At 46.3% G+C, this 25028-nt stretch overlaps 1 protein-coding gene across 3 annotated transcripts in view; it reads left to right on the forward strand.

The window, feature by feature from the left end:
- Positions 1-23994, forward strand: part of MX1 (MX dynamin like GTPase 1) — a 40204-nt gene extending 16210 nt beyond the window's left edge. For all 3 annotated transcript variants that reach the window (XM_063088635.1, XM_063088644.1, XM_063088624.1), the window contains 12 exons: positions 204-396; positions 1472-1609; positions 3473-3627; positions 4347-4485; positions 4905-5103; positions 6965-7043; positions 8702-8824; positions 9681-9822; positions 12963-13121; positions 15035-15111; positions 16209-16454; positions 22471-23994. In XM_063088635.1, coding sequence (XP_062944705.1) covers positions 204-396; positions 1472-1609; positions 3473-3627; positions 4347-4485; positions 4905-5103; positions 6965-7043; positions 8702-8824; positions 9681-9822; positions 12963-13121; positions 15035-15111; positions 16209-16454; positions 22471-22701 — 1881 coding nt within the window. In that variant the 3' untranslated portion in view covers positions 22702-23994. The remainder of the gene's footprint in view (positions 1-203; positions 397-1471; positions 1610-3472; positions 3628-4346; positions 4486-4904; positions 5104-6964; positions 7044-8701; positions 8825-9680; positions 9823-12962; positions 13122-15034; positions 15112-16208; positions 16455-22470) is intronic.
- Positions 23995-25028: the final 1034 nt, after the last annotated feature.

Raw genomic sequence — 25028 nt, forward strand, 5'->3', positions numbered from 1 at the left:
TTTCTTAGATCTTTGCATTTCTAGTCTCCATTAATTTTGAGAAAAATGTGTGTATTATTTCTTAAAATATCTTTTTCCTGTTCCTCTCTCACTCTCTTTTGGGAATTCCAATAACCTGTATGTTAGGCTTATTGAAGTTGGCCATCTTTGATGGAACATGACCTGCAGGCCATGACAGAATTTTCAATTTTCACCTTGTCCAGGGGATCGAGAACAACCTGTATAGCCAGTATGAGGAGAAGGTGCGCCCCTACATTGACCTCATTGACTCCCTCCGGGCCCTGGGCGTGGAGCAGGACTTGGCCCTGCCTGCCATCGCCGTCATTGGGGACCAGAGCTCAGGCAAGAGCTCTGTGCTGGAAGCTCTGTCAGGAGTCGCCCTTCCCAGAGGCAGCGGTAAGAACTTACACTCTTTGTTAGTCTGCGAGGGCTGTCATAACAAAATACCACAGATGGGGTGACTTAAACCTTAGAAATTAATATTCTCAAGGCTGCAAGTTCAAGATGAAGGTTTGGTTTCTCCTGAAGCTCTTCTCCTTGGCTTAGAAATGACAACCTCTCACTGCACCCTCACCTGGCCTCTCCTCTGTGTGAAAACATCCCTAGTGTCTCTTCCTCTTCTTATACAGACACCAGTCATGTTGGATTAGGGCCCCATTATTATGACCTCATTTAACCTTTATTAGCTCTTTAGAGGCCCTGTCTCCAAATGCAGTCACATCGGGGGTTAGTGCTTCAACATATGAATTTGGAGGGAACACTGTTTAGTCCATAATACCATCCATTGCACATTTTATGTGTGTTGTATATAATCTGCAGTTTGTGGGAGATCTGAATTAATGCATTTGGGTCCCTAGCCCAGAACTACGTGCATGTGCGTGTCTTTCCTGAGCCGCGTCCCAAGAGGAGACCCACCATTTTGGGAGATAGATTGGTGCTTAGGTTACTGATCTGTCTGTGTTGTAAGGCCAAGGACATCAGTGAGACCTCAAGGGAAAAGGTCAGACCTGAGTTGGGTCTTGGAACACAGGTCAGACAGAGTAGATAGGAAAGGTTTGGATGGAGTAGGGGGATAGGGGGAAGGTGGCCTGATGGGAGCAGTATGCCTTCCAAATGGGAGTAGAGTGGGTATGTTAGGGGGATAATGGAGGATATTTGCATAAGTTTAAGGGGTTTCCCACTGCAGTTTTCCACCTGAGCTATTGCAGAACACTGGGATGAAGTGGGAAGCCTGAAGTGGTGGCTTTTAAGCACTAGTGAGCAAAACCTCACTGGGGATGCATACTCAGAAAGCACATTCCTGAGGTCGCCCTGACATGTCGCATCAGAGCATCAGACAGTGAGACCAGAAAGTTTTCCATCTTAAAAGTCTCCCAGATGACTGTATAAATGTTTGAGAACCATAGGTTTAAGGCACCATATAGGACTTTTGAGAGCAGAGCAGAGAACTGATTTGGATGTGACCTCCTAGGTATTGTGACAAGATGTCCTCTGGTGCTAAAACTGAAAAAACTTGTGCACGGAGAAGAGTGGAAGGGCAAGATCAGCTACCGGGACCTCGAGATCAAGATTTCAGATGCTTTGGAGGTGGAAGAGGAGGTCAGGAAAGGTGAGTGCCAACAAGCACTTGTTAGTCATCCATGGTTTGTTTGGACACCTAGTCAGAGCCCATGGAGCGGGTGGGGGCACCTGCCACCGTTCCCGCTCTTCCCTTTGAACTTGTCCTGCCCCCTTAGGATCCTCCCACCTCACGCCAGCCCCAGTTCCCTTTTACTTTCTCTTCTTTTATCCTCGTGGAGACCAGCACGTTTGGACAGAAGCTGACATCAGTAATTTATTGCTTAGTATGTAAATAAGTATCTGGGAATGATATGAATTTTAAATTTAAATCTTGTCTCCAAATACAGAGGGTCTGTCCCATATTCAAGGGTTTCCCCACTCCACAGATCTGATGGGAGAGGAGCCAGGGTGTTGGGGGGAGGGAGCTCCTCCCCTGCCACCTTGTAAAACCCCACTCAGAACCGGTGGGCCTCTTCTTCAGAGAGGGACATGCACGTGTCTGTATAGTCCTAGCTGGGGCTGATTGATGGCAGGTCTCAATAAAAGCAGACCACAAAGATAATTGGGAACATCTGAAAGAGGAAATAACACTAGAAGGACGAAGTAACCTACAAAGGGCAGCAGCTGTGAGGCGAATAAGTACGTTTTCCTTTTTGACTTTAGTTTTATTCCTAACATGTCACATGGTTGAGTTTCAGTCATTTGGGGAAGGACGGGTTGAGCTTCTGTAAAGATGGGAGTGCTGATGAACACATACTGACTGCTTTATGGAAAGTTTAAGTGATGTTATAGACAAAGTGTTATGCTGTGTTATTTTGTATTTGAGTTTTCTGTGGCAGAAAACTCAAAATAACTGTGTATCAGTCAGCCCTTGCTGTGTAACAACCCAATCTCAAAATGTAATGGCTTAGAACTTTTTATTTCTCATGATTCGGTGACCAGCTGGGTAGTTCTTCTTTGGGCTGGCTTGGCTGGGGCTGGTGTTCTAGGATGGCCTCAGTTGTGTATCTTGGCCCTCAGCTGGAGTGACCAGGGCTTCTCTCCATGGGGTCTCTCATCCTCCAGGAGGCTGGGCTGGCTTCTCTACATGGTGGTGAAGGGTTCCCAGCAGTAAGAGAGGGTACGCCCCAGTGGGTAGCACCTTTAAGTCTGTTGGCATCCCATTTTGAAGTATCCTGTTAGCCTGACAAAGTCACATGGTCAAGCCCAATTTCAAGGGACAGGCTCCCTCAATGGAAGAAGTGGCCAGACCTAATCCCATGACCACATACCAGGTAAATGGATATTGGGGGACAATTCACAGACCCTGCACATAAACCATTGTTGTTTACTTCCACTCTGCATTCTAGAATAGTATCAAACCTACAAAAAAGACATTCTGGTTGTAGAAAAGAGGAAAGTTGTATTAGTTAACCATTTGATGAAACAAATTCATACTCTAAATTTTTCATTATTAAGGAATAAAGAGCAAGGTGAAATCTCATGAAAAAACACCAGCAGCCAATACTCCTCTTGCCTAAAATAAGCACATTTCCCCATATAATTTTCCAGTTTACATTAGGAATACCCACGTATTTTTGTTTTCATTTTACTTTGATGTCCATGGGAGGGACTTAGGTATGCTACCCGGAAGAACTTCTCCACTCTGCTCAGCTTTGGACTGGTACCAGGAGGTGTCACACGAGAGAGGAGTTCTCACGAGTTCTCTACAGACACGTTTGGCCACTAACAGGGAAAATCCTGTGTTATCCTTTGAGGTCCCTTTTGACTCCAATCACGAAAAGTGAATCTGCTCCAGATATGCTTTTATCTGTGACACTCAGAGGGCAGCGGTTGCTTTCAGAGTATTCTCTGTAATGAGATACTTCCATCCTAAGCTCTGTTTGGGTCTTCTCTGTCTCCTCTTCTCTAGCCCAGACCATCATTGCCGGGGAAGGGATGGGAATCAGCCATGAGCTAATTAATCTGGAGATCAGCTCCCCACACGTACCAGATCTGACTCTAATAGACCTTCCTGGGATAACCAGAGTGGCTATGGGCAACCAGCCTGCTGACATTGGATATCAGGTGAAACTTCAGACCCCGTGCTGACCTTGGCTGTGGGGGTGGAGGGGGCGCTGCATTAGGGCTGCAGTGAGTTCAGGGCTGAGTTTTGAAGAGTTGGTGTTTGGAGGCATGAGTGGGGAATTTGGAGAGCACATTGGTCACAATCTCCTCTGTCAAGTTTGATAGAAACTTCTCTGGAGAAAGTGAGGCAAACAGGCAAAATTGGAAACACATTTTATATTTGTTTTGGGTTTTATGCAATGACTCAATTTTGGTTATAGTTACGTTTTATGGCATATCTAAACTGTCATTCATTCGGAAGGGATTTTATGAGGGAGGAGAGAGGATTAGAGAGAGGTATAATGATATTTGAGTATCAGTGAATCTCACCCTGTACAGTAAGGATTTAGGGAATGAGTCAAGCAGTTTTTTGGAATCTCGTTTTCCACTGTGACCATCAGATCTGAGGTCTTAGGGGATAGTTAATCAACTAAAACCTCATGGTTTTCCCTGACCCCATAGCTCTGTTTCTGCCAGAGAACTTCATTTTCAATAACGCTGGCTTGGGAGGTGCCACCAGATTTGTGTTTATGGCTTCATTTGTCAGCAGTTGTTTCCTTTGCAGAAATACCTCTGGGCCTCTTAGGGCAAGAGGCCCGACACAAGTATAGGGTCGGGACCCGTCTCACCTCTCATCCCTTTGCAGTACTCACAAGTCACAGCCTCTCATTTTCTTATAGATCAAGACACTCATCAGGAAGTATATCCAAAGGCAGGAGACCATCAACTTGGTGGTGGTCCCCAGTAACGTGGACATTGCCACTACAGAAGCGCTGAGCATGGCTCAGGAGGTGGACCCTGAAGGAGACAGGACCATAGGTGAGAAGAGGGGAACCTACCACTGGCAAGTAGTCTGCCATTGGGATCAGAGGGCAGGGCAAAATCAGGAAGCAAATCATATCAGTTAAGAATACATCTGAAATAAAAGCAACCCGAATGTCCACAGCAGTGAAGGGATAAAAAAATGTCATATATCCATAAAGTGGACCTGGGTGAGGAGTTCAGGAAGAGCCCCCATAGCTGCTCGTAAGGGGCATCCCCATCTTCACGCAGCTTGCCCTGCAGTTCTCTCCCTGGATGGGGGCTCCGCCTAGCCCCTTGTTTGTGTCAGGGCCATCCTCTGCCCTCAAGCAAGGCGGGGAGGAAACCCTGGGAGACCGGTGGCCAGGGGCACAAGCTGTCATTCACCTCTCTCTGTGACCGTGAGTACTCCCTGATGGAAAGTCTCTGGCTCACAGGAATCTTGACAAAGCCTGATCTGGTGGACAAAGGTACAGAAGACAAGGTGGTGGACGTGGTGCGGAACCTGGTGTACCACCTGAAGAAAGGTTACATGATCGTCAAGTGCCGTGGTCAGCAGGACATCCAGGACCAGCTGAGCCTGGCCACGGCTCTGCAGAGAGAGAAGGACTTCTTTGAGGACCACCCGCAGTTCAGGTGTGCTCAGCTGTGTCCACCTAGGGGAAACCCAGGTGAAGGGTCAGGGGACAATGCCCTGTCAGAAGCAGATATTTGGAACGTGTATGTGTGTTCTTATCTTGGCAATGACCATGGAACTCACCTGATAGAATGAAAGAGCAATCCACAAAGGATTGCAAACAACCAAACCCTAATCAATCAAAATAAAGAGAGACTTTCTACAATAATGTAAATAGTATGATGCTGGAACCAGAATAAAAATATAAATAGAACAGAACAGAAAGTAGACAGTCCAGAAATAGACATAGGTGCATATATTTGATATATGATAAATGTGTCATTTCAAATCAGTGGCCTATATTAGTTTGATTATCAGTCAGTGGTGTTGGGATAGTTGTTTAATATTTGGAAAACAGTTAAATGTAAATGGTGCCCTTACTTAACACTTTATGCCAAAATAATATCAGTTGACGCTTAAAATTAAATGTCAAAAAGAAGCCATAAGCATCCCAGAAGAAAATGCAGATGGATAGTTTATAATCCTGGGGTAGAGAAGACTTTTCTAACCTTCATGCCAAAGATGAAATGTTTTTAAAAGGAAAAGACTGATGAATTGATTAGATTTAAAATAATGAGGATACGGAGAGTTGTAAACATTCCTGCATTCAGTTCTCCCAGAAGCCTGCGGAGAGGTGTTGCTCAGAATTACAGGTGTGTCAAACAGATACTCGCGTACCACCGTGCACGGCAGCACTGTTCACAGCAGCCAGAGAGGAAACAACCCAAGTGTGCATCGTGGATGCGTGGGAAACAAAATGGGGTATAGCCGTCAGATGGAAGGTTACTGAGCCTTAGAAAGGAAGGGATACGGACACACAACAACAGATGAACCTTGGGGACATTATGCTAAGTGACGTAAGCCAGTCACAAAAAGACAAATACTCTGTGATTCCACTTTATGAAGTCCATGGTAGGAAAATTCATTGAGACAGAAAGTAGGATGTTGATTGCCAAGGACAGAGGAAGTGGGACGGGGAGTGAGTGTTTAACTGGGACAGAGTTTCGGTTTGGGAAGATAAAAAACTTCTGGAAATGTTGGTGGTGATGGTGGCATGACAGTGTGTATGTACTTAATGCCACTGAACTATACACTTAAAAGTGGTTAAAATGGTCAATTTTGTAATATATGTGTTTTACCACAATTTTTTTTAAAATTAGCAGGTTTGGCAACTGAAGCTTGGGTCTGAGTGTACTTTCACACATAGGCTCGACTCAAGCTTTCCTGCTGCCTTTTATCCTAAGTAGTCCTTGAAAATGGAGAAAACCCTGTAATAACTTACAATGTAGAAACAAATTTCGGTAGAGTGAGAGGGCGCTTGGCTTCCCTTCTCTACACAGTCCACGGTTTAGGTTCTTATCTTGGGCATGGGTATGTCTCCCCGGTTCAGTGTTCATGCACACACATATATAAATATGCATCAATCCATTTTCATGAAGACCTATGCCTATATGAATTATGTACACTTACATGTACACTTTACACACAGAAGTGGGTGTGTGTGTGTGTGTGTGTTATGAAAACATATCCATAGGTATATATGTGTATGTTTAGGAAGACCGATTCTGTAGTTGGATGCCATAAGACACATTTATTCTATCAGCTAGAAGGGACCACTATACCACTGTTCAAATGTCTGAGATTGCTCACATTCAGTCACAACTGTACAATCCAGCTCTGCATATCTGCTGGGCACCGGTTGCAGGGCATTCCATTCGGTTCTCAGTAACTGAATGTGCCTTGATTTTCCCCAGCAGCAGAATGCAGACTTGCATGTCCTGGGCACATCAAGATGGGAGTTTATCTTGTGTTTTTTTCCAGGGACCTTCTGGAGGAAGGTCGGGCCACGATTCCCTGCCTGGCAGAAAGACTGACAACTGAGCTCATCACACACATCTGCGTAAGCACATGCAGTACTGTCTGATCTCTGTAAAGAATCCTGCAAACACAAAGTTACACTTTGCCAGCTTCTTAAATGTTGCTGTGCCCATGGCTCTCCCTGGGATCTTACTAAGATGCAGATTCAGATCCGATGGGTCTGGAGTGGGGCCAGAGATTCTGCATTTCTAGCAAGCTCCCAGGCAGTGTGGATATTGCTTGTCAGAAGACCATACTTTGAGTAGGAGGCTGACAGACCATATTCACTTAAAATCTTAGGAGCCTTGTACTAACTCCTCTTTTCTCATTACCAGCCACGGTTGTCATGTCTTAGTAAGTGTAAGGAACATATTTTTCATTTCTAAAAGCTCTCTGTGGTTCTTTTTCATATCTGCCTGAACGAAGTCTTTTTTTTTTTTTTTTTTTCAAATTTTCAATCCTTTTGAAAGATTTCTTCGCACATATTTATGTTGTATTTTGCATTGGATGGTTCCAGTATCAGAATCCTTGGTGCATTGGGCTCTGCCACCATTACCTACGTGACTTGGGTGGAATTTTGCCTGTGAGCTCATCTTTCTTGAAAGTTGATCTATGGGTATTCATAGAAGCCTGAGTCCAAAATAGGTGTCTCCAGGGAGAAGCGTCATTCACTTTTGTCAGACCCCTGGGAGTGCTTCTTGCTTGAACCATTTTAAATTCTTAGCTTAGGTGGTGGGGACCCCTCGGCAAGTGTAAATTTGGGCAGCAAATCTGTTTGAGGGCTGGCTTGGGGCTACAAATTCTCAGCAGGTTTTCTTGTCCTCCTGCTTAGTGCCAAAGTTCAAGCTCTTCCACGCAGTCCCCAGGAATGTGGGTGAAGGGTAGTGTTGCTCCTAGCTGTCTAAGGTCATGACAGTGGATCTCTCTCGGGTCCCACCCTTATGCAGAAAGAGGACACCCTCTTACTAGATGCCCAGTGTGAGCAAGCCCTTGGTGGTTGATCTTTTGCCTCTGCACCAAGCCAACCTGTTAAGCTCACGCTGAAGTCTTTTTCCCATATGAGGGCCCTTGAGGCCGAATCTAGCTTCATGGCTGCTTTCTTCTCAAGTCCCTGGGTGGCTACTGTCACCTGGCTTTGGCCCCTGAGTCTCTGTCATTAACTTACCAGCTTACTGATACATTTAAAGAGATAGTTTTCACACTTAGCCAGCACTTTTAGACATTATAGTGTCAGGGTGTGCCAGGAAGTTCAGCAAACCGTATTGTTAGAAACAGAAATATCCCTAATGACTTTGTGTCTGTTAGAACATAAAAGTTGTTGAGTCTCAAATTGTTCCCATTGCCACTTTTTCAGAACCTACTAGACAAGTGGATCTTTCTAATCTCCCTGAAGAGAGTTTTTGGAGTGTGGGCACAGGAGGAATTGCTCCTTGGGTTGCTCTTATGGGGCCCAGAAACCATGAAAAGCAGGTTGCTCGGCACAGCTCATGAGGCTGTTTCACGGGAGCAGGAAAGGGTGAAGACCTGGGTGGGAAGCAGTGCCCTAACATGCCCTCCCTCCATCTGGAAGGTCATCCTTTTGGAGGAAACCAGGAGGTCTGATGGACCATGCAGCTGCTCTGCAGAAGCCAGCCAGCAACCTTTTTTTCATTTCTTGTTTATAATGATGTATTCTCATTATTTTCTCTCTATTTTCCTCAGAAATCTCTGCCCATGTTAGAAAATCAAATAAAAGAGTGTCACCAGAAAATAACAGAGGAATTACAGAAATACGGCACCGACATACCAAATGAGGAGAATGAAAAAATGTTGTTTCTGATTGATGTGAGTAGTGCCAACTACATCGAGTCAGAGAATCATCCACAATTGTCAAAAAGGGATCACATGCCTTGTGAGCACGTGAGCTCTCACCCAAGAGCCCAGAGGTGGAAGGGAGGGGTCAAGTTTTCTGGGGACATTGCTGTTGCTTTGCCTCGCACAGATTTGTCCCCCCTTTTTCCCTGGGTGACAGAGCCACAAAGGATTACTAAAAGCCCATTTCTTCTGAGCAGTGAGAAGCCCCAAAGTGGTTAATCTCACAGAACCCTCAAGAGAAAGGCATTCCTTCCATTTGGGAAATTAACCATGAATTGGGATTCTCTTCCTGCATTTATTCCCAGACCAGGAAGTTACAGGAAGAGAACATAGGTGGAATTATAGTTTAACAATATAGGCTGGTAACATTCAGTAAAACAAGCAAAGTGACATTCTATAAGGCAATTTAAGTGATCCACCAACAAAATCTTGATCTTAGCAAACATTCCATCTCCCTACACAGCCTCCCAGTATCTTTACATATCAATCAGTGACTTGTCTGTCTTTGAACCAGCAACCTTGCTGTGTTACAATTCCTTATCTTACAACAGAGACTATAGCCTGGGGAAATTTTCCTGTTTTTTGCAAGGTCAACATATTATATGTACTTTTAAGAAGTTAGACTAAACCTGAAAGTACAAGAAACTAGGCCCTGTGAAATATATTTGCTTTATAGTATACTCCACACAACACCTCCACTTTCCCCTTGTTCCACAGGGGGCGATAGGAGGCATGGAGTGACTCTCAACATACACACGACCTCCAAACCACCTTAACACTTGGATTTGAAGTATCTCTGCTTATACAATGTTTCTCTTCTTGACAGAAAATTAATGTATTTAATCAGGACATCAATGCTTTACTACAAGGGGAAGAAACCGTGGGGGATGAAGATACCCGGCTGTTCACCAAACTCCGGAGTGAGTTCCGCAAGTGGAGTGATGTGATTGAAGCTAATTTCAAAAAAAGTGAGTGTCTTACTCCATTCAGGCTGTTACAACAGAATACCTTAGATCAGATAATTTATAAATAACAGGAACCTGTTGCTCACAGTTCTGGAGGCTGGGAAGTCCAAGGTCAAGGCACAGCAGATCTGACGTCTGGTGTGGAATCTGCTTCAGAGATGGAACTTTCTAGCCGCATCCTCACATGGCAGACTGGACGAACAAGCCCCCTCAAGCCTCTAATAAGGCTCTGATCCCATTCGTGAAGGCAGAGCCTCATGACCTGACCTGAGCAATTCCCAGAGACCACATCTCTTAATACCACCCCTCTGGGCATTAAGTTTCGACATCTGTATTTGGGGGGACACAATCATTCAGACCGCAGCAGAGAGTCAAGGCACTGTCATGAGCCTTCTGTGTTGGGCTGAGACGGAAGGGGTGTGGTTGGTGAGGATGGCCAGAAAAAGGAGCAAGTGACACAAATGCCACATTCACTCTGCTCTGGGGCCCTGAACTCAGTCTGGCAACATCTATACTGATTTCAAAGGACACCAGGGAGAAAATGCAGATTAATTGGCCCAGATCAGTTACAGCGTCTAGCAGAATCAGTCCTCCCTCAACAGTGAGCAGCTGGATGTGGTGCGTGCATCATGCTCTTTGTGTTATAAGTGGTGCCACCACTGTGGTCCCCCACCCAGTCTTAGTGAACCGGCCAGGGTCCTGAAGCCTGCCATGTCTCTTAATGGATTTTATCGTGGCAGCAATGACAAGAAAATAAAACAGCATGCCACCTACCACCCTTGGGTCTTCAAATCATTAGGAATCTGAAAAAGGTAGGGAGTGTCTTCTGAAACCTCTTTTTGAATATTTCAAGAAGCCGAATCACATGCCATTCAGTGATAAATCTTCTGCAGCTGAGGGAAATTTCAAGTAACTTTGCTTTTATTCAGGCAGCTTTATGGGGTTCCACAATTTATTTCAACAATTTGGAAGTTCACATGAGCAGCTTTCCTTGGCTTTGAATAATAAATGTGGGAAAATAGATAGTTCAGTCTTTTGGTAGGCCACAGCTTGAAATCCATTTGTTTCCTGGCAGAAGGCATGGAGGGCAGGAGAGGATAAATAACAGACCTCCTCGGTAGAGAGACGTTTGAGAAGCTCATTTTGGGGGCAGTGACTTGCCACCACTGTATCCAGAGAGTGGAGGCTGACACCCACCATGTGCTATATTCTCATGCCAGGGAAGGGCCACCCTGTCCCTTTCAGAATGAGAGAAAATACTTGAAAATCACATATCTGACAAGGGTGTAGTATCCAGAATATTTAAAGAACTCATAACTCAAAAAGCCAAATAATCCAATTAGAAAAAAGGCAAAGGATTGGAATAGACATTTTTCCCAAAAGAAGATATATAAGTGGCCAATAAGCACGTGAAAAGATGCTCACAATCATTAGCCGTCAGAGAAATGCAAATCAAAACCCTAGGGAGATAGCGTTTCACACCCACTTGGATGGCGGTAGTCTCTGCCAAGTGTTGGAGAGGGTTCAGAGAATGTGGAGTCCTCACGCATCGCTGATAGGAATGTCAGTGGCACAGATCTTTTGGATAAACGTGCAGCTGTCCCTCAGAAAAGTAAATACATGACCCAGCAACTCTACTCCTAGGTGTGTACACAAGAGAATTGAAAATATCCACATGACAACTTGCATGTGAATGTTCATAATAGCATTCATGTTAGACAGAAAGTGGGAACAGAGTACATGCACATCCACCAGTAGATGATAAAACAGAACATGGTATAGCCACATATGCAAGTCTGCTCGGGCTGCCGTGACAAAGTGCATAGACTGGGGGCTGAAACAACAGACATTCATCGTCTCATTCTGTATGGTGCAAGTCCGGGATCAAGGTGCAGGCAGGGCTGGTTCCTCCCGAGGCCTCTCTCCTTGGCTTGTGGACAGCATCCTCTCCCTGTGTCCTCACATGGTCATCCATCTGTGTGTGTCTGTGTCCTGATCTCCTCTTCTCATAAGGACACCAGTCAGATTGGATTAGGGCAACCCTAATAACATCATTTCAACTTAATTACCTCTTTAAAGATCTTGTCTCCAAACACAGTCACATTCTGAAGTACTGAGAGTTGGGAATTGAACATATGAGTTTGGGGAAACAGAGTTGGGCCTGTAACACCATACAATGGAATATTTTCAGCCATAGAAAGACACCGAGTGCTAGTACGTGCTACAACATGGGTCAACTGTAAAGCATCATGCTAAGAGAAAGAAACCCATCACAGAGAACCACACATTGTATGACTTCATTGATATGGCATGTCCAGAATCAGCAAATCCAGAGACGGAAAGCAGAATCACGGCTGCCAGGGACAAGATGGGGAGCAATGGGGCGTGACTGCTGATGAGTATGGGAGGGGGGTTTCCTTGAGGCAATGTAAATGTTCGGGAATAAGGTAGTGATGGCTGCGTGGTTTTGTGAATATACTAAATATTACCAAATGGTACACTTTTAATGAGGTGAATTTTATAGTATGTGAACTATATCTCAATAACAAAAATTTCTATGGGAATATATCTCCTGACCAGGAAAGGGTACCAGCCTGCCATCCCTGGTTAGTTTTTCAGAAAGAGTGAAGGAAAATTAAGCATTTTGTACAGTTGACAGTGATACTGTATCACATTAACACAATGGGAAGTGCCTAGCTCCTCTGCTATCCCATTTGATTTATAGACACTTTCTTCTCATGCTGCAGCACACGCACATTGATGTGCTATTGATTCCAGACAGTTCTGGTTAAGGAGTGTATTATGATACAATTTCTTTTATAAAAATAAGATTGGATTTATAAAAGTTCATACTCAAGTACCTCTGCAAGAGCGGGTCTTACTCGAGGTTTCTGCATTTGCTTCTTTTTTGGCATCGTGCACTGGCTCCACCTTGCTGTCTCGAAATGACTGAAGACAATTATCTCAAGATCTGTTTCTTTATTGCAATCCTTGAATATTTTTCACTTTGCAGATTGGATTTGATTTGATTTCATATTTCCTTGCCACTCATAATTTTAGCAAGTCCAGAATGGTATTATGTTTAGAAAAACTTGCAAGAATATTTTTGTAAAATAATTCAGAGCTATTCTTTTCTACTGCAGGTTATGATGTTATATGTAGAAGAATCTGGACATTTGAAACTCAGTATCGTGGCAGAGAACTGCCAGGATTTGTGAATTATAGGACATTTGAGGCCATCGTAAAACAGCAAATAAAAGCTCTGGAAGAGCCAGCTGTGGATATGCTGCACAGGGTGACTGGTGAGTTCTTGATTTGGCTCTTAGGCATCTTATTTCTAGGGCAGGGAAAGGTATGAACCAAAGCCAGTGCCAACTTCAGAGCTCTCTTCCTGGAGGGTTTTCCAGCACCCACAACCAATTCTCTGATTCTGCAAATGCCAGCTTGGTGTTCAGCAATTCAATTCGGTTCTGACACTACCCAGAGTTAGAGCAGACCCCATAGCTTAAAGCTCAGTCCCAGAAGACTATCCCCGATCTCCCATGCTTCTGCCCAACCCTCTGTAAACCAGGTTTCCCATGGCCCTCTCCTCAGGTCTGATCATTTGATAGAACAGTTCTTAGAACTCAGGAACACACTCACTTACATTTACTGCTTTATTATAAAGGATATGATAACGGATACATAGGAATAGCCAGATGAAAAGGTACATAGGGTGAGGTCTGGAAGTGTCCTGAGCACAGAAGCTCCTGTCCCTGTGGAGCTGGGGTGCACCAGTGCTCCTGGCAAGGGCATGTGCTCACCAGCCAGCAAGCTCTCTGAATGTCATCATTTAGCGGTTTATATGGAGGCTTCACCACATAGGCATGATTGATCAACTCCGTCTGCAGGCTGCTCTCGTGTCCCTGGTTAGGGGTGGAAGAAGTGGGGGCTAAATGTGCCGAGCTTCTAGTCATGGCCTGGTCTTCCTGGCCACCAGCCCTCATCCTGAAGCTATCCAGGGGCCCACCAAGCGTGGTCTCAGTAGAACAAGAGATGCTCCTATCATGCAGGAAATGCCAAGGAGCTTGGGAGCTCTGTGTCAGGAATTGTGGACCTAGACTGAATCTGTATTTCTTACTGCGCGACATCTCCACACTGCTCCACCACTCTGGTTACTTCACCCTCTCACAACACTGTTTATTTGGACTCTATAAGAAGTAAGGTCAAATTTGAGCATTCTAAAGCACTGTAGGAACCTAGGGTGGTGTGGCTGTTGTCATGCATGGGTAGCAAACTATCAGCAGCCCATTGAGGAGAAGTGCAACATTTCACATGACAGGTCATTTCCCTTCTAGAAATGCTTCCTTGGTTTTCTGGGGTGTTACCACATCTGTTCTTTTCCTCCTCCTTGACTGACAACATCCTCACTCAAACTTCAGCTGTCTTTTTTCAGCAACAATTGATAATCATTCATGAATCCATGAACGAACAGGGGCAGAGGACAGCCTCTAACAGTTCATTAAGAGATGCATTCCCAATAATGTTTTACCTTTTTAGGCTTAACAGTTATCCTGTATACCAATATCTGTAGCTGTGTTGTTTTGGTCAATGGTGTGCTCTTAATTCACTCCAGAAGAAGGTTTGTAATACATAGAGCCTTACAGTCATATAAAAAGTTTTTAAAGTAAACTTGTATTTATCTACTTCTGTTTCAGAAAAATATGATATGGGGATTAATAAAAGATTTTTGAGCATAAAGATATTATAGTAGGACAGTGTTTTGTGAAGAAGAAGAATAAAAATATGGGTTTCAAAAGTAAAAGAGAAATCGTGTAAACTTTTTGATTTAAATAAGAGTTTGTTCCTGTATTTCTTTTCAAATGGATAATGTGGACATTTAGATTCTATTGATACATTTAGGAATGATGTGACAGCTTTATTATAAAATATTAATACATTTGTAATTTACCAGAAATTACATTCTTTGCAACTATTTATACTTAGGATAAAAACTTAAATGTCAAATATATATATGCCAGGTGACATTTAGGTTTTAAAATTCTTCCAGTGAGTTCTTAAGATAAAGAGCATGCCTTCCTCTTCTAGTGGTAAAGAAGAGAAGAAGGGAGAGAGAGGAAGCTTTGTTTCTTACTATTTTATCCTCGTGTTTTGCAGTCTGTGAAGAGTACACGTGATCCTACCAATATTGAACTTTTTTTCTCTCTTTGATCAGATATGGTTCGGCTCGCATTCACAGATGTTTCCACAAAAAATTTTGTTGAATTCTTTAACTTCCACAGAACCACCAAGGTAAAACCAACCATGTGTGTTTAAAAAAATAAAATTATGTCTGACACTAGAAAACATTTCTAGGATTAGAAATGTATAGTATATATTTGGAGAAACAAATAGTCAACTCGCTTGTGAATCTTACTAATGATGCTACCAGTGCCGTCAGGTTAGAAGTAATAAAAAGGAGATAGAATTTAGAAATAAAATGTCTGAACTTATAGGAACAAGAGAGCCCCAGTTAGTGTAGGAGATTATCCCATCCAAACAAAAGGGCCCCAAATCCATAAACTCATTGAGGAAGCCAAATATGAAGATGGTATCTTTGAAGAGGGAAGAAAGAGCAAAAAGAGGGTGAGACACCCTCTTCCCCCCACCTCCAGGGGGACCAACTCAGACAGGAAACCAGACTCAGCCACTCTCAGAAACAGGGGTCCCTGGCTCAGGTGGGTAGACCCTCTGGCACGCCTCAGCTCGTGGTCTTGGGGCATGCTGCTTCATTGGCCTGTGCCCTGTGCCTCTGGCTGCTCATCTGTAAAATGGGACTAATAAGACCTTTCTCAGAAGGTTGTAATGAATGCACAAGAAAATGTGAAGGATGTACCTCGCATAGTGCGTGGCATAGGGTGGCTCTCACCAGGTCCCAGAGGTCTGGATAGTTTCTGGTAAAGGATCTCCTCCATGGCCTTCTGGCAGCCAGTTTCTCTAAACCCTAGGAGCATGAAACAGAATTTGCCGCCCCCCCTTCTTATCCCTATGAACTCTCTGGTGGGTATAATGCTCCTCACTATCAGCTATGAAAGACATAAAAGAGAAAAGGAAGAAACTGAGTCATTAGGTCTGAGAACAGGGTCCACGCAGGACCCCAGGCCCTGGGATGGGGGCATCTGGTCACACATGTGGCTCAGACTTCCCTGCAGATTCTGACCCTCAGCAGGGGCTGAGAACCTCGTCATAGACAAGCCGAGGTGGGGCACAGAGGGCTACTCCAAAGTAATGTGCTGTGTCCTTCAAGTTGGGTAACATGGTATTTGTGGACTTTTCTGATTACCTGTTTCCCTATGACTTAGGGATTCATTTTTTGAGGTAAACTGAATTGTCTTTCTCTTTTACTGTAGTCTAAAATTGAAGACATTAGATTAGAACAAGAGAATGAAGCTGAGAAGTCAATCCGACTTCACTTCCAGATGGAGCAGATTGTCTACTGCCAGGATCACGTGTACAGCGGTGCCTTACAGAAGGTCAGAGAGGAGAAAATGGAAGAAGAGAAGAAGAAACTGTCCAATAGTCTGTTCACTAGCACCCCTTCTTTATCAGACTCTTCCCTGGCTGAAATCTTCCAGCACCTGATGGCCTACCACCAGGTGAGTCTGCAACTGTCTCTGTCCTGTTGCCTTTTCTTCTGAATGCCTCTCTCCTTTAGTTTCATCATCTCTCTCAGGGCCCATCAGCCAGATGTATTGTCAGCCCCTTGTTAGCCTCTGCAGAAGCAGCTGGGCCTCAGACAGACAGAAGACATTATGGCCTTGACCCACTGACATCTGGTTTTGACTGGCTGTGTGGCCAAGTTACTCACCCTCTCTGAGCTTCAGCTTTCTTTCTGGAAAATGGCATCTCCTCATAGGGTTCTAGTGACTATTCCATGAGAAGAGTGTGGGTAAGTCCCTTAGTTTGGCACTAAAGTACAGTGGTTGCTCACCAAGTGGAAGCTGGCTCCCAGGCACGTTCTGTGGTTCCTATGCACATGCTGTGGCTGCTACTGTACTTTTCAGGTAACGTGAAGTGCAATATAATTCATCCCGGAGAAGGAGGCAGTGAACACGGGTACAATTCAAGTAGAGCTGCTGGAATACCTAAAAATCTGGACAGGTGAAGCAAATCGTAGTCTCTCGGTTTATTCGACATCTCCATCCCTTCACTATTGGGATGCTGTAGGGCAGTGCTTCTCTACGGTAACCATGCACACAGGCCTCCTGGGCATTGTGTTGAAATGCAGGTGTTGATTGCAGATCTGGGGTGGGGCCAAGATTCCACATTTCTAATAGGCTCCCAGGGCCTGCTCATGCTACTAGATTGAGACCACACTTGGAGGACCAAGGCTCTAAGCCAAGGGTCAAACCCAATTCCTGCAGACACTGGGAGGTGTGCACACATGCGTGAAGCCAGTCAAGGTTAAGACAGGAGTGCACCACTGCTGCTCTGGAAGCCGAGCTCAGAGCCTCTCTGTGCACACTGCCTCATGCAGCCAAGTTACCTTTTAGAGTAGGTAAGGCAAGTGCATGTAGAAAGTCCATATTGTAGAATGAGTGACAAAGGAAAATTAATATCCGGCCACCCCCGTCCAAGCTGTGCAGTTCCCCTCACCCAAGCAGCCCCTCTCCAGGCTCTCTTATGTCCCTGGGGAGACTCCAGGCATCAGAAAGCTTACATGTTGTCAGGCTGGGGCTCAGAGACCCTTCAAACCCATTGTACAGACTGGGTCACAGAGCCATCACATGCCAGGGTGGGTCATCAGACCCCTCACGTGTGAGGCTGGGTCACCAGACCCCTCACATGCCAGGCTGGGTCACAGACCCCTCACATGCAGGTCGTGAGCTAGGTAATTGGGAAAGATCCCAGGAGCCGTTGGCGGATGACACGAGCTCAGTCCTCAGCTTCCTCAGCAGCAGCAGCAGCAGCATCTTACAACAACAGTCTCCAGCACCAGTAGCAGTGGCCTCCTGGAGCGTCCTGGGGGCCTTGGAAGCAGCTTGCAGCAACAGCCTCCAGCAGCAGTAGCAGCCTGCCTGTGCCCCACCCCCCCAGGGTCGTCCTGGGGGCAGGGGTACATTGTGGATCAGAGCCATTCATCCTTTATACTCAAGTCAGATAACTCAGGAACACCTGGGTGCAAGTCAGACAACCCAGGCACACCTGGGTGTCCATGCACATCCACAAACAATAGCCAAAGAACCCCCCCCCCCCCCGGGCACACATGCACAGTTATATTTACATTGAATGTGTGGCAAGATTCTGAACATCTGAGGGACCCTAACCATTTATATTTCACTTTCCCTACACATGCATATGTACTTTTTATACAAAGGTTAGCAGAGGACACATGCTGTTCTGTATTTTCTTTACTGTACCTGGGGTTTGTTTTACTGTGGTTCATGTGGAGCTGCCTTGTTCTTTTTAATGGTTGCCAAGTATCCCGTGTTATGGCTGTAGCATATTGAGCCAGTCCGCTATGGATGGACATGGTTTGTTTCCAGGAATGTTGCAGTGAACAGCTTAGTTTATACATCTTGTGTCTGGAAGCATAAATTGCTGCAAATGAGATTCCTGGGGTAGTAGTCAGGTTTGTGCCAGGGAAACAGAACCAGTAGGATACATGCATATAAAGAAATATGCTTCAAGGAATTGGGTTATGCAGTTGTGGAGGCTGGCAAGTCCAAAATCCTAGGACAGGCCAGCAGGAAAGGGAGACTGGATGCTGGGGCAGGAGCCAAGGCTGAGTCCACACATGGAACTTCTTCCTCAGGGAAACCTCAGTTTTGCTCTTAAGGCTTTTCAATGGTTTGAATGAGGCCCACCCACATTATCAAGGATAATCTTTACCTAGAGTCACCTGGTCATAAATATTAACCACATCTACAAAATACCTCTATGGCAACACCTAGATTACTATGTGATTGAATCACTGGGGACTCTAGCCTAGCCAGGCTGACACATGAAACTGTCACACCAGGGGAAAAGACAGCACTTGTTTTAGATTGTTCAATATTACCCATGGAAGTCTGTTTCCTTGCACCCTTACTAGTTGAGTCTGCACTAAAGTTGTTGGGTTTTTTGGATAGTCTGAGGTTAAAAAATTATGGCTTCTTGTAATATTAATTGGCAGTTCTCTGATCACCATCTTTTCTTGTGTTGAGAGTTATTTCCATTTCCTGTTCAGCAAACCATCCATCGGACAGGCACTCTTTGCACAGGGAGATATCAGACCCTTGTGATTTACGATGCAAATGCTGTATAGTCTGTCGTTGGCCTTGTGACTCTGTCTGTGGTGGTTTTAGACTATGCTGACATGTTTGAGATTTGTGGGTTGGACCTAATCATCACTTCTCTTTAGGCTTCTGTGGTTTTCATCGTACTGTGTCTCTCTGAGATTGTAAGCAAAGTCTACAAAATTTTCTCCAAGTAATTTATTATTTCAACTTTCATATTTAAACCTTTGATCCATTTGGAATTATTGGACAATAAGAACAAGGCAGGATCTGGATGGCTAGCAGTTGTCCCAGAGCCATCGTTGAAGGACCACCCTGTCCCCACTGGTACACACCCCACCATACCCCCTGTCCCCGTGCATTGGGTGTTTTTCTAGACCCCACCTTCTGTTCTGTGGCCTTGCTTCCCATCTGTCAGCATGCACATGCCGTGGTAGTACATCTCCATACAGTGCTCTGTCCAGTACAGCTCGACGCCCCTTCAGTGCCCCCACTTTTCTCTTTCTTTTCGTATTGGGGTAAAATACGTATGACATGCATTTCACCACCTTAGCCATTTTTAAGTGCCACAATTCAGGGGCATTAAGTACATTCACACTGTTGTGCAGTCATCTCCACCGTCCATCTGCAGGAGCTTTTCATCTTCCCAAACTGAGACTCTGTCCCCATTAAATACTCACTCCCCATCCCTCCTTCCCCAGCCCCTGGTACCCACCCTCCTACTCTCCATCTCTATGAATTTGCCTCCTCTACGGACCTTATAGAAGTGGACCTTATACAGCATTTGTCTCTCTGTGACTGGCTTATCTCACATCGCAGAACGTCCTCAAGGCTCATCCATGTTGGAGCATGTCAGAATTTCACTCCTTTTTAAGGTAGAATAATATTCTATTGATATAGATTCACATTTTTTTATCCATTTGTCCATCAGTGACACTTGGGTGGTTTTCTCCTTTGGCTCTTGCTCGTGGAGCTGCTGTCAACGTGGGTACACAGATATCTGTGCCCTCGCTTCTTTTTATGCAGACATTGTCTGCCTATTTTTGTTTGTTCATTTCAGTGTTTTAGAATTAGCCCGTCCAGTTCCTTGTGAACAAAGAGAACTGTTGGTATGCTTACTGGGATTACATTCAATTCATACGTCTCCGTAAGGAGAGCTGATATCTTTCTGATGTCAGTCTTCCCGTCCGAGGATGTCACAGATCTTTCCATTTTTACAGTCTCCTTTGGGGGGACCTCAGGGATATTTTAGAGTTTTCTTTGTGTAGATTATGCACATTTCTGCAGTTAACGCCACATATCTTCTTGCTGTTGTCCCTACGGGAAAGAGGTCTTTGCTCCCATCATGCCTCCTGTTTGCTGGTGGCAGATAAGATTTCTGCGTGAGTCTCATGCCGCACACCCCTGCTTTTTCTCCTGCTGTTTGTGGTGGTTTTGCAGCTGCTTCCCATGAGTTTCCCAGTGACTGCTCATGCCTGCTGCAGACAGAGACTGCTTTTCCCTCCCCGCTCTGATCTTGTACCTCCAACTTACTTTTCTTGCCTCCTCTGGTCCATTTAGTGCAATTTGAACCAGTAGTGCAGATAATAGGCATCTTTGTCTTGTCTCTAACCTTGATGAGCATGCCACTTCGCTATGAAGCATGATTCTCACCGGGCTGTAATTGAGGTGTCAGCAGGGCTGCATTCCTCTATGGAGGCTCTGGAGAGAACCCACTTCCTTTTCCTTGTCTTTTCCAGCTTCTACAGGCTACCTATGTCCTTAGCTGTGCCCCTTCCTCTGTCCTCAGAGCCAGTGGGCTTGCATCTGTCCTATCTTCTTCCAAAGTCACCTCTCCCTCTGCCTTCCTCCTTGTGATGACATTGGGCCCCCCAGATAATCTCCTATTTTGAGGTCAGCTGATGAGCAACCTTCATTCCATCTGCAAGCTCAGCTCACCCTTTGCAGTATATTCAGAGGTTCCAGGAATAGGACGTGGGCCTCGTTGGGGTCACTGCTCTTCTTAGCATGCTTGTCATTAAGTGAGTTGGACTTCCCTGGGCCAGGGATTTGCATAGTGTCCTGTGGGCACTGAGGAAAGGGCCCAGGGTGGAGGTGCAGGGTGGCTGTTCTTTACCACCGAAGACTTTTTCTCTGTTGCCTGCACACCTGGCCCATCTCCTCGACTTCCCCAGACCCACCAGCCTTGCTCAGCAGGGTAGAGCCTTCAGGGTAGCACTGCGCCTCCCCATCTGATGTGTACTGTCCCTCTCCACGCCCCTCCATCCCTGCGCCTTCCACCCTGGCCACCACTACTTTTGCCACATGCTATTCCCAGGCTGCAGATGGCCTGTCTTCTACATCCACTAAAACTGGGCGTCTGACGTTCTCGTTGTTTGGCCTGATGCCTTGGGCAATTTCCAGGACAAGGAGAAAATGATGCCAGGTGTCTCTAAAGATACTGTGGGCACTTGATTTTGTCCCTGCAGATAACAGCCATTCTTTTCAGCTTTACGCCCCTTCTGTGACATGAGGCTTCCCTGCCCACACCCTAACATCCCTGAAGGCTTCCCTTTGCTCCTGTCTTCCTGCCTGCACTTCCATCTGGTGATGGGCCACGGCCTTTGTTTGCTCTGGTCCTGGAACACATACCAGATGTCCCCTCTGTCTCACTGACTGTCGATTAACATTCACTGAGTGCTTATCATGTGCCTGGCATCCTTCTAAACTTGGATCTTTCAACACAGTTAATCTTTTTCACCATTCCATAAGGTCAGTACTAACATTATCCCTATTTTATAGAGAAGGAAACTGAGGCACGGGAGATGGCAGAGCTTGCTCAGGTACCAGTACATACCAATTTCCCAAGAGATCGACCTGTCTCAGGAAAGAAAATTTTCACTGACAGGCGGGGCTTGGGGAAGAAGGAAGGAAATGGCAGGTAACTTCCTGCATGCACACACTCACAGGGCTCCCTTCTGAGGCTTTTGATAGCCCAGCCTCTGTTCTGCTAAGTCATTTGAGGGTTGATAAAAAAGGACAGGTAAAATCTTTTCCACAGAGCTGTAAATAATTTGGAAATGCAGTTTTTGTGCTCAGTCCCTCCACTTGCCACTTTAGAGCATAGTTTACCCTCTTTCATCAGAGGTATCCATTTAGTGGTCAGGAAAAGCTGGTGGGAATACGGAGTCCCGTCTGCACCGTGACTCGTAGCTGGAAGGTTCTCCTCACTGTGCATACTTCCTCTCTGCCTCCATCCCAGAGGACACTGATGGGTTTGGAACCCAGGAGATGGACCTGGCACCTGCTAGGGTCTCCCTCATTGGAAATCTGGGTGCCCCTGATGCCCACATGGCAAGGGCAGACCTCTCCTGGCTGTCTCCCCTCAACCTTCTGTGGCATCCCTTCCTTCCAGGAGGTCAGCAACCGCATCTCCAGCCACATCCCTCTGACCATCCAGTTCTTCGTCCTCCAGACCTACGGCCAGCTGCTGCAGAAGAGCATGCTGCAGCTCCTACAGGACAAGGACACCTACAGCTGGCTCTTGAAGGAGCGAAATGACACTAGTGACAAGAGGAAGTTCCTGAAGGAGCGGCTGGCACGGCTGGCCCAGGCTCGGCGCCGGCTCGCCAAATTCCCTGGGTAAATGGGTTCTCCATCCAGCTCCGTGTCTCCCAGGCACATCTCCAGGGAGAAGGGGCTCCACACCATTCCTGATAGCTGTGCCATTATTAGTTATCCATGTAGCAGGTATTTAAATAGTCAGACTTTGTAGTCACAGCCTCTGCTTATCCATTAGCTGATGAGGACGTAGTGAGAAGCTACCACGTCCAGTGCTGGTACAGAGGCCCTGCCCTCAGGTGTGGTCTAGATCGGATGAATGTGCCCCTTTCCTTACTAAGAAAATGACTGTCAGCCCTCAGGATCCTTCCCCTACTCTGAACTGTCCCCTTCTCTTTATTAGAAGCCGAGGCAGGGGCCGAGCCCGTGGCGCACTTGGTAGAGTGCTGCGCTGGGAGCGCGGCGACGCTCCCGCCGCGGGTTCGGATCCCATATAGGACTGACCGGTGCACTCACTGGCTGAGTGCCGGTCACGAAAAAAAAAAAAAAAAAAAAAAAAGAAGCCGAGGCAGGCCAAGCATCCTAGAAGAGTTGTTGCCTGGTCTTGTGACGTCCTGTCACACCCCAGTGATTTAGGAGCATCAGTCCCCATATGAGCACCAGTAGGAGCCATGTCCCATCCCTTTGTAATAAACTTGTTTCTAGCAGACATTTGATATTTGATATTTTGGGGGAAGCCTAAAGACGGCAGCAGGTAGGAGTAACGTGAAGCACACTGGACACAATGTCTCCCTACCCCCTGCTGGGTAGGAATGGGGTCTGATTGTTCCCTAGAGACTAAAGGGAGATGGGAACAAACTCAGAAAAAGGAAAGAGCGTGTGAAGGCAGTGGCATTCATTGCTTATAGTGTTCACTGATCAAGTGTCCGATTGGTTTAGTCACTGGGTACCTAGCATGGAGTTGGAAAACTATAGATGCTGGTGAAGAAAAGGCGCTAGCAGGACTTTGCATGCAGATGCTCTGGCTGGGGAGGGGTCTGGGAAGCCGCGAAAGTGGAATATTAACCATGAAGTTAATGGAGGGAACCGTGGCTTCCTGACTGTTCTCTGTTCTAGCAGGGGGAGAGGGGAAGCTCGCAGACACGCCACTGCACCCTACACCTGATCCTCCGAGAACCGTGGCTCCAAGTCAGGGCTGCTGCGGGGCCACGAGGCCACGTGGACTCAAGGGCAGGAAATTGAACAGTGGGCTATGGATGGAGGGGACATGAGAGGACCCGACACCATGTACTTTAAAGGGAGAGTGGAAGGTCACGAACACCTGAGCCTAGAAAAGAGAAGGCCAGGGGCTGATTAGAGGGGAGGTGTGAGGACCAGTGAGCGCAGGCATGGGGGTACTTGCTACAGAGACATTGGGGGTGGGATGGCTGCTGCCTCAGGAGCTGTAAGCTCACGGGCAGGGGAGGGCCTCAGGCCAAGCTGGACACCTGCTTGTCAGGTGGGGCTGGACTAGCAACCCCTCCCATCCACACCCTCACTCCCGGACCTCTTCTGGTTCCTGAGACTCTATGAGGCAAATCCTTGGGACAAACAGAATTTACTTAAAAGAGAGGATGCAGCAGAGCGATGGGCATTGCACAGTCCAGGTCAACAGCCATGGCCCGGCCGTGCTTTCATGTCTCCAGGCAGTCACTATCCACCTGCAGTTGACTCAGAGCCACTGGGAGTTAGCAGGTTTGCCTCACGCTTGAAAGAAAGACCACACCAGTACTCACAGGCTTCCATAAGAATAAGGATGGGGGGCCGGCCCCGTGGCGCACTCGGGAGAGTGTAGCGCTTGGGAGCGCAGCGGCGCTCCCGCCACGGGTTCGGATCCTATATAGGAATGACCGGTGCGCTCACTGGCTGAGCGCGGTGCGAACGACACCAAGCCAAAGGCCGGTCACAAAAAGACAAAAAAAAAAAAGAATAAGGATGGGCAGGCAGTGCAAGTATCCATAACTCAGCACTAGGTGCCTGTCCCTTTAATGGACGTAGCCAGGCCATCTCTTCCTGGAGTAGGTGAGCCTCAGGAGGCAGGCCCCTTCCTTGAGGCGGGCGCCCCCTTGTGGATGGCTTGAGTAACGTCTCCACTACAAGGCGTCCCTTCCTGCCACCTCCCCCAACCCTTTCCTGTCAATCTTCCACTGCCCTTAAGGAACAGTAAGCGGTGTCAAAGTGTTGCATAGGATTCTGCTGTGCTATTGTGACAAGTTTTCCTAGTGATACCTAAAGAGGATGGAGGAAGAAAGTCGCTCTAGAGAAGGGGAATTTAACTGGGGGAGGAAACCTGCTGGGGACCCACCCAGGTGCTCACAAAAACTTTCCTTCTGGCCAAAAGGAACAAGAGTCTGAGGCTCCCCCAGGCCTGTC

Source organism: Cynocephalus volans, chromosome 1, assembly GCF_027409185.1.
Source record: "Cynocephalus volans isolate mCynVol1 chromosome 1, mCynVol1.pri, whole genome shotgun sequence".
In the NCBI taxonomy this organism is placed as follows: Eukaryota; Metazoa; Chordata; class Mammalia; order Dermoptera; family Cynocephalidae; genus Cynocephalus; species Cynocephalus volans.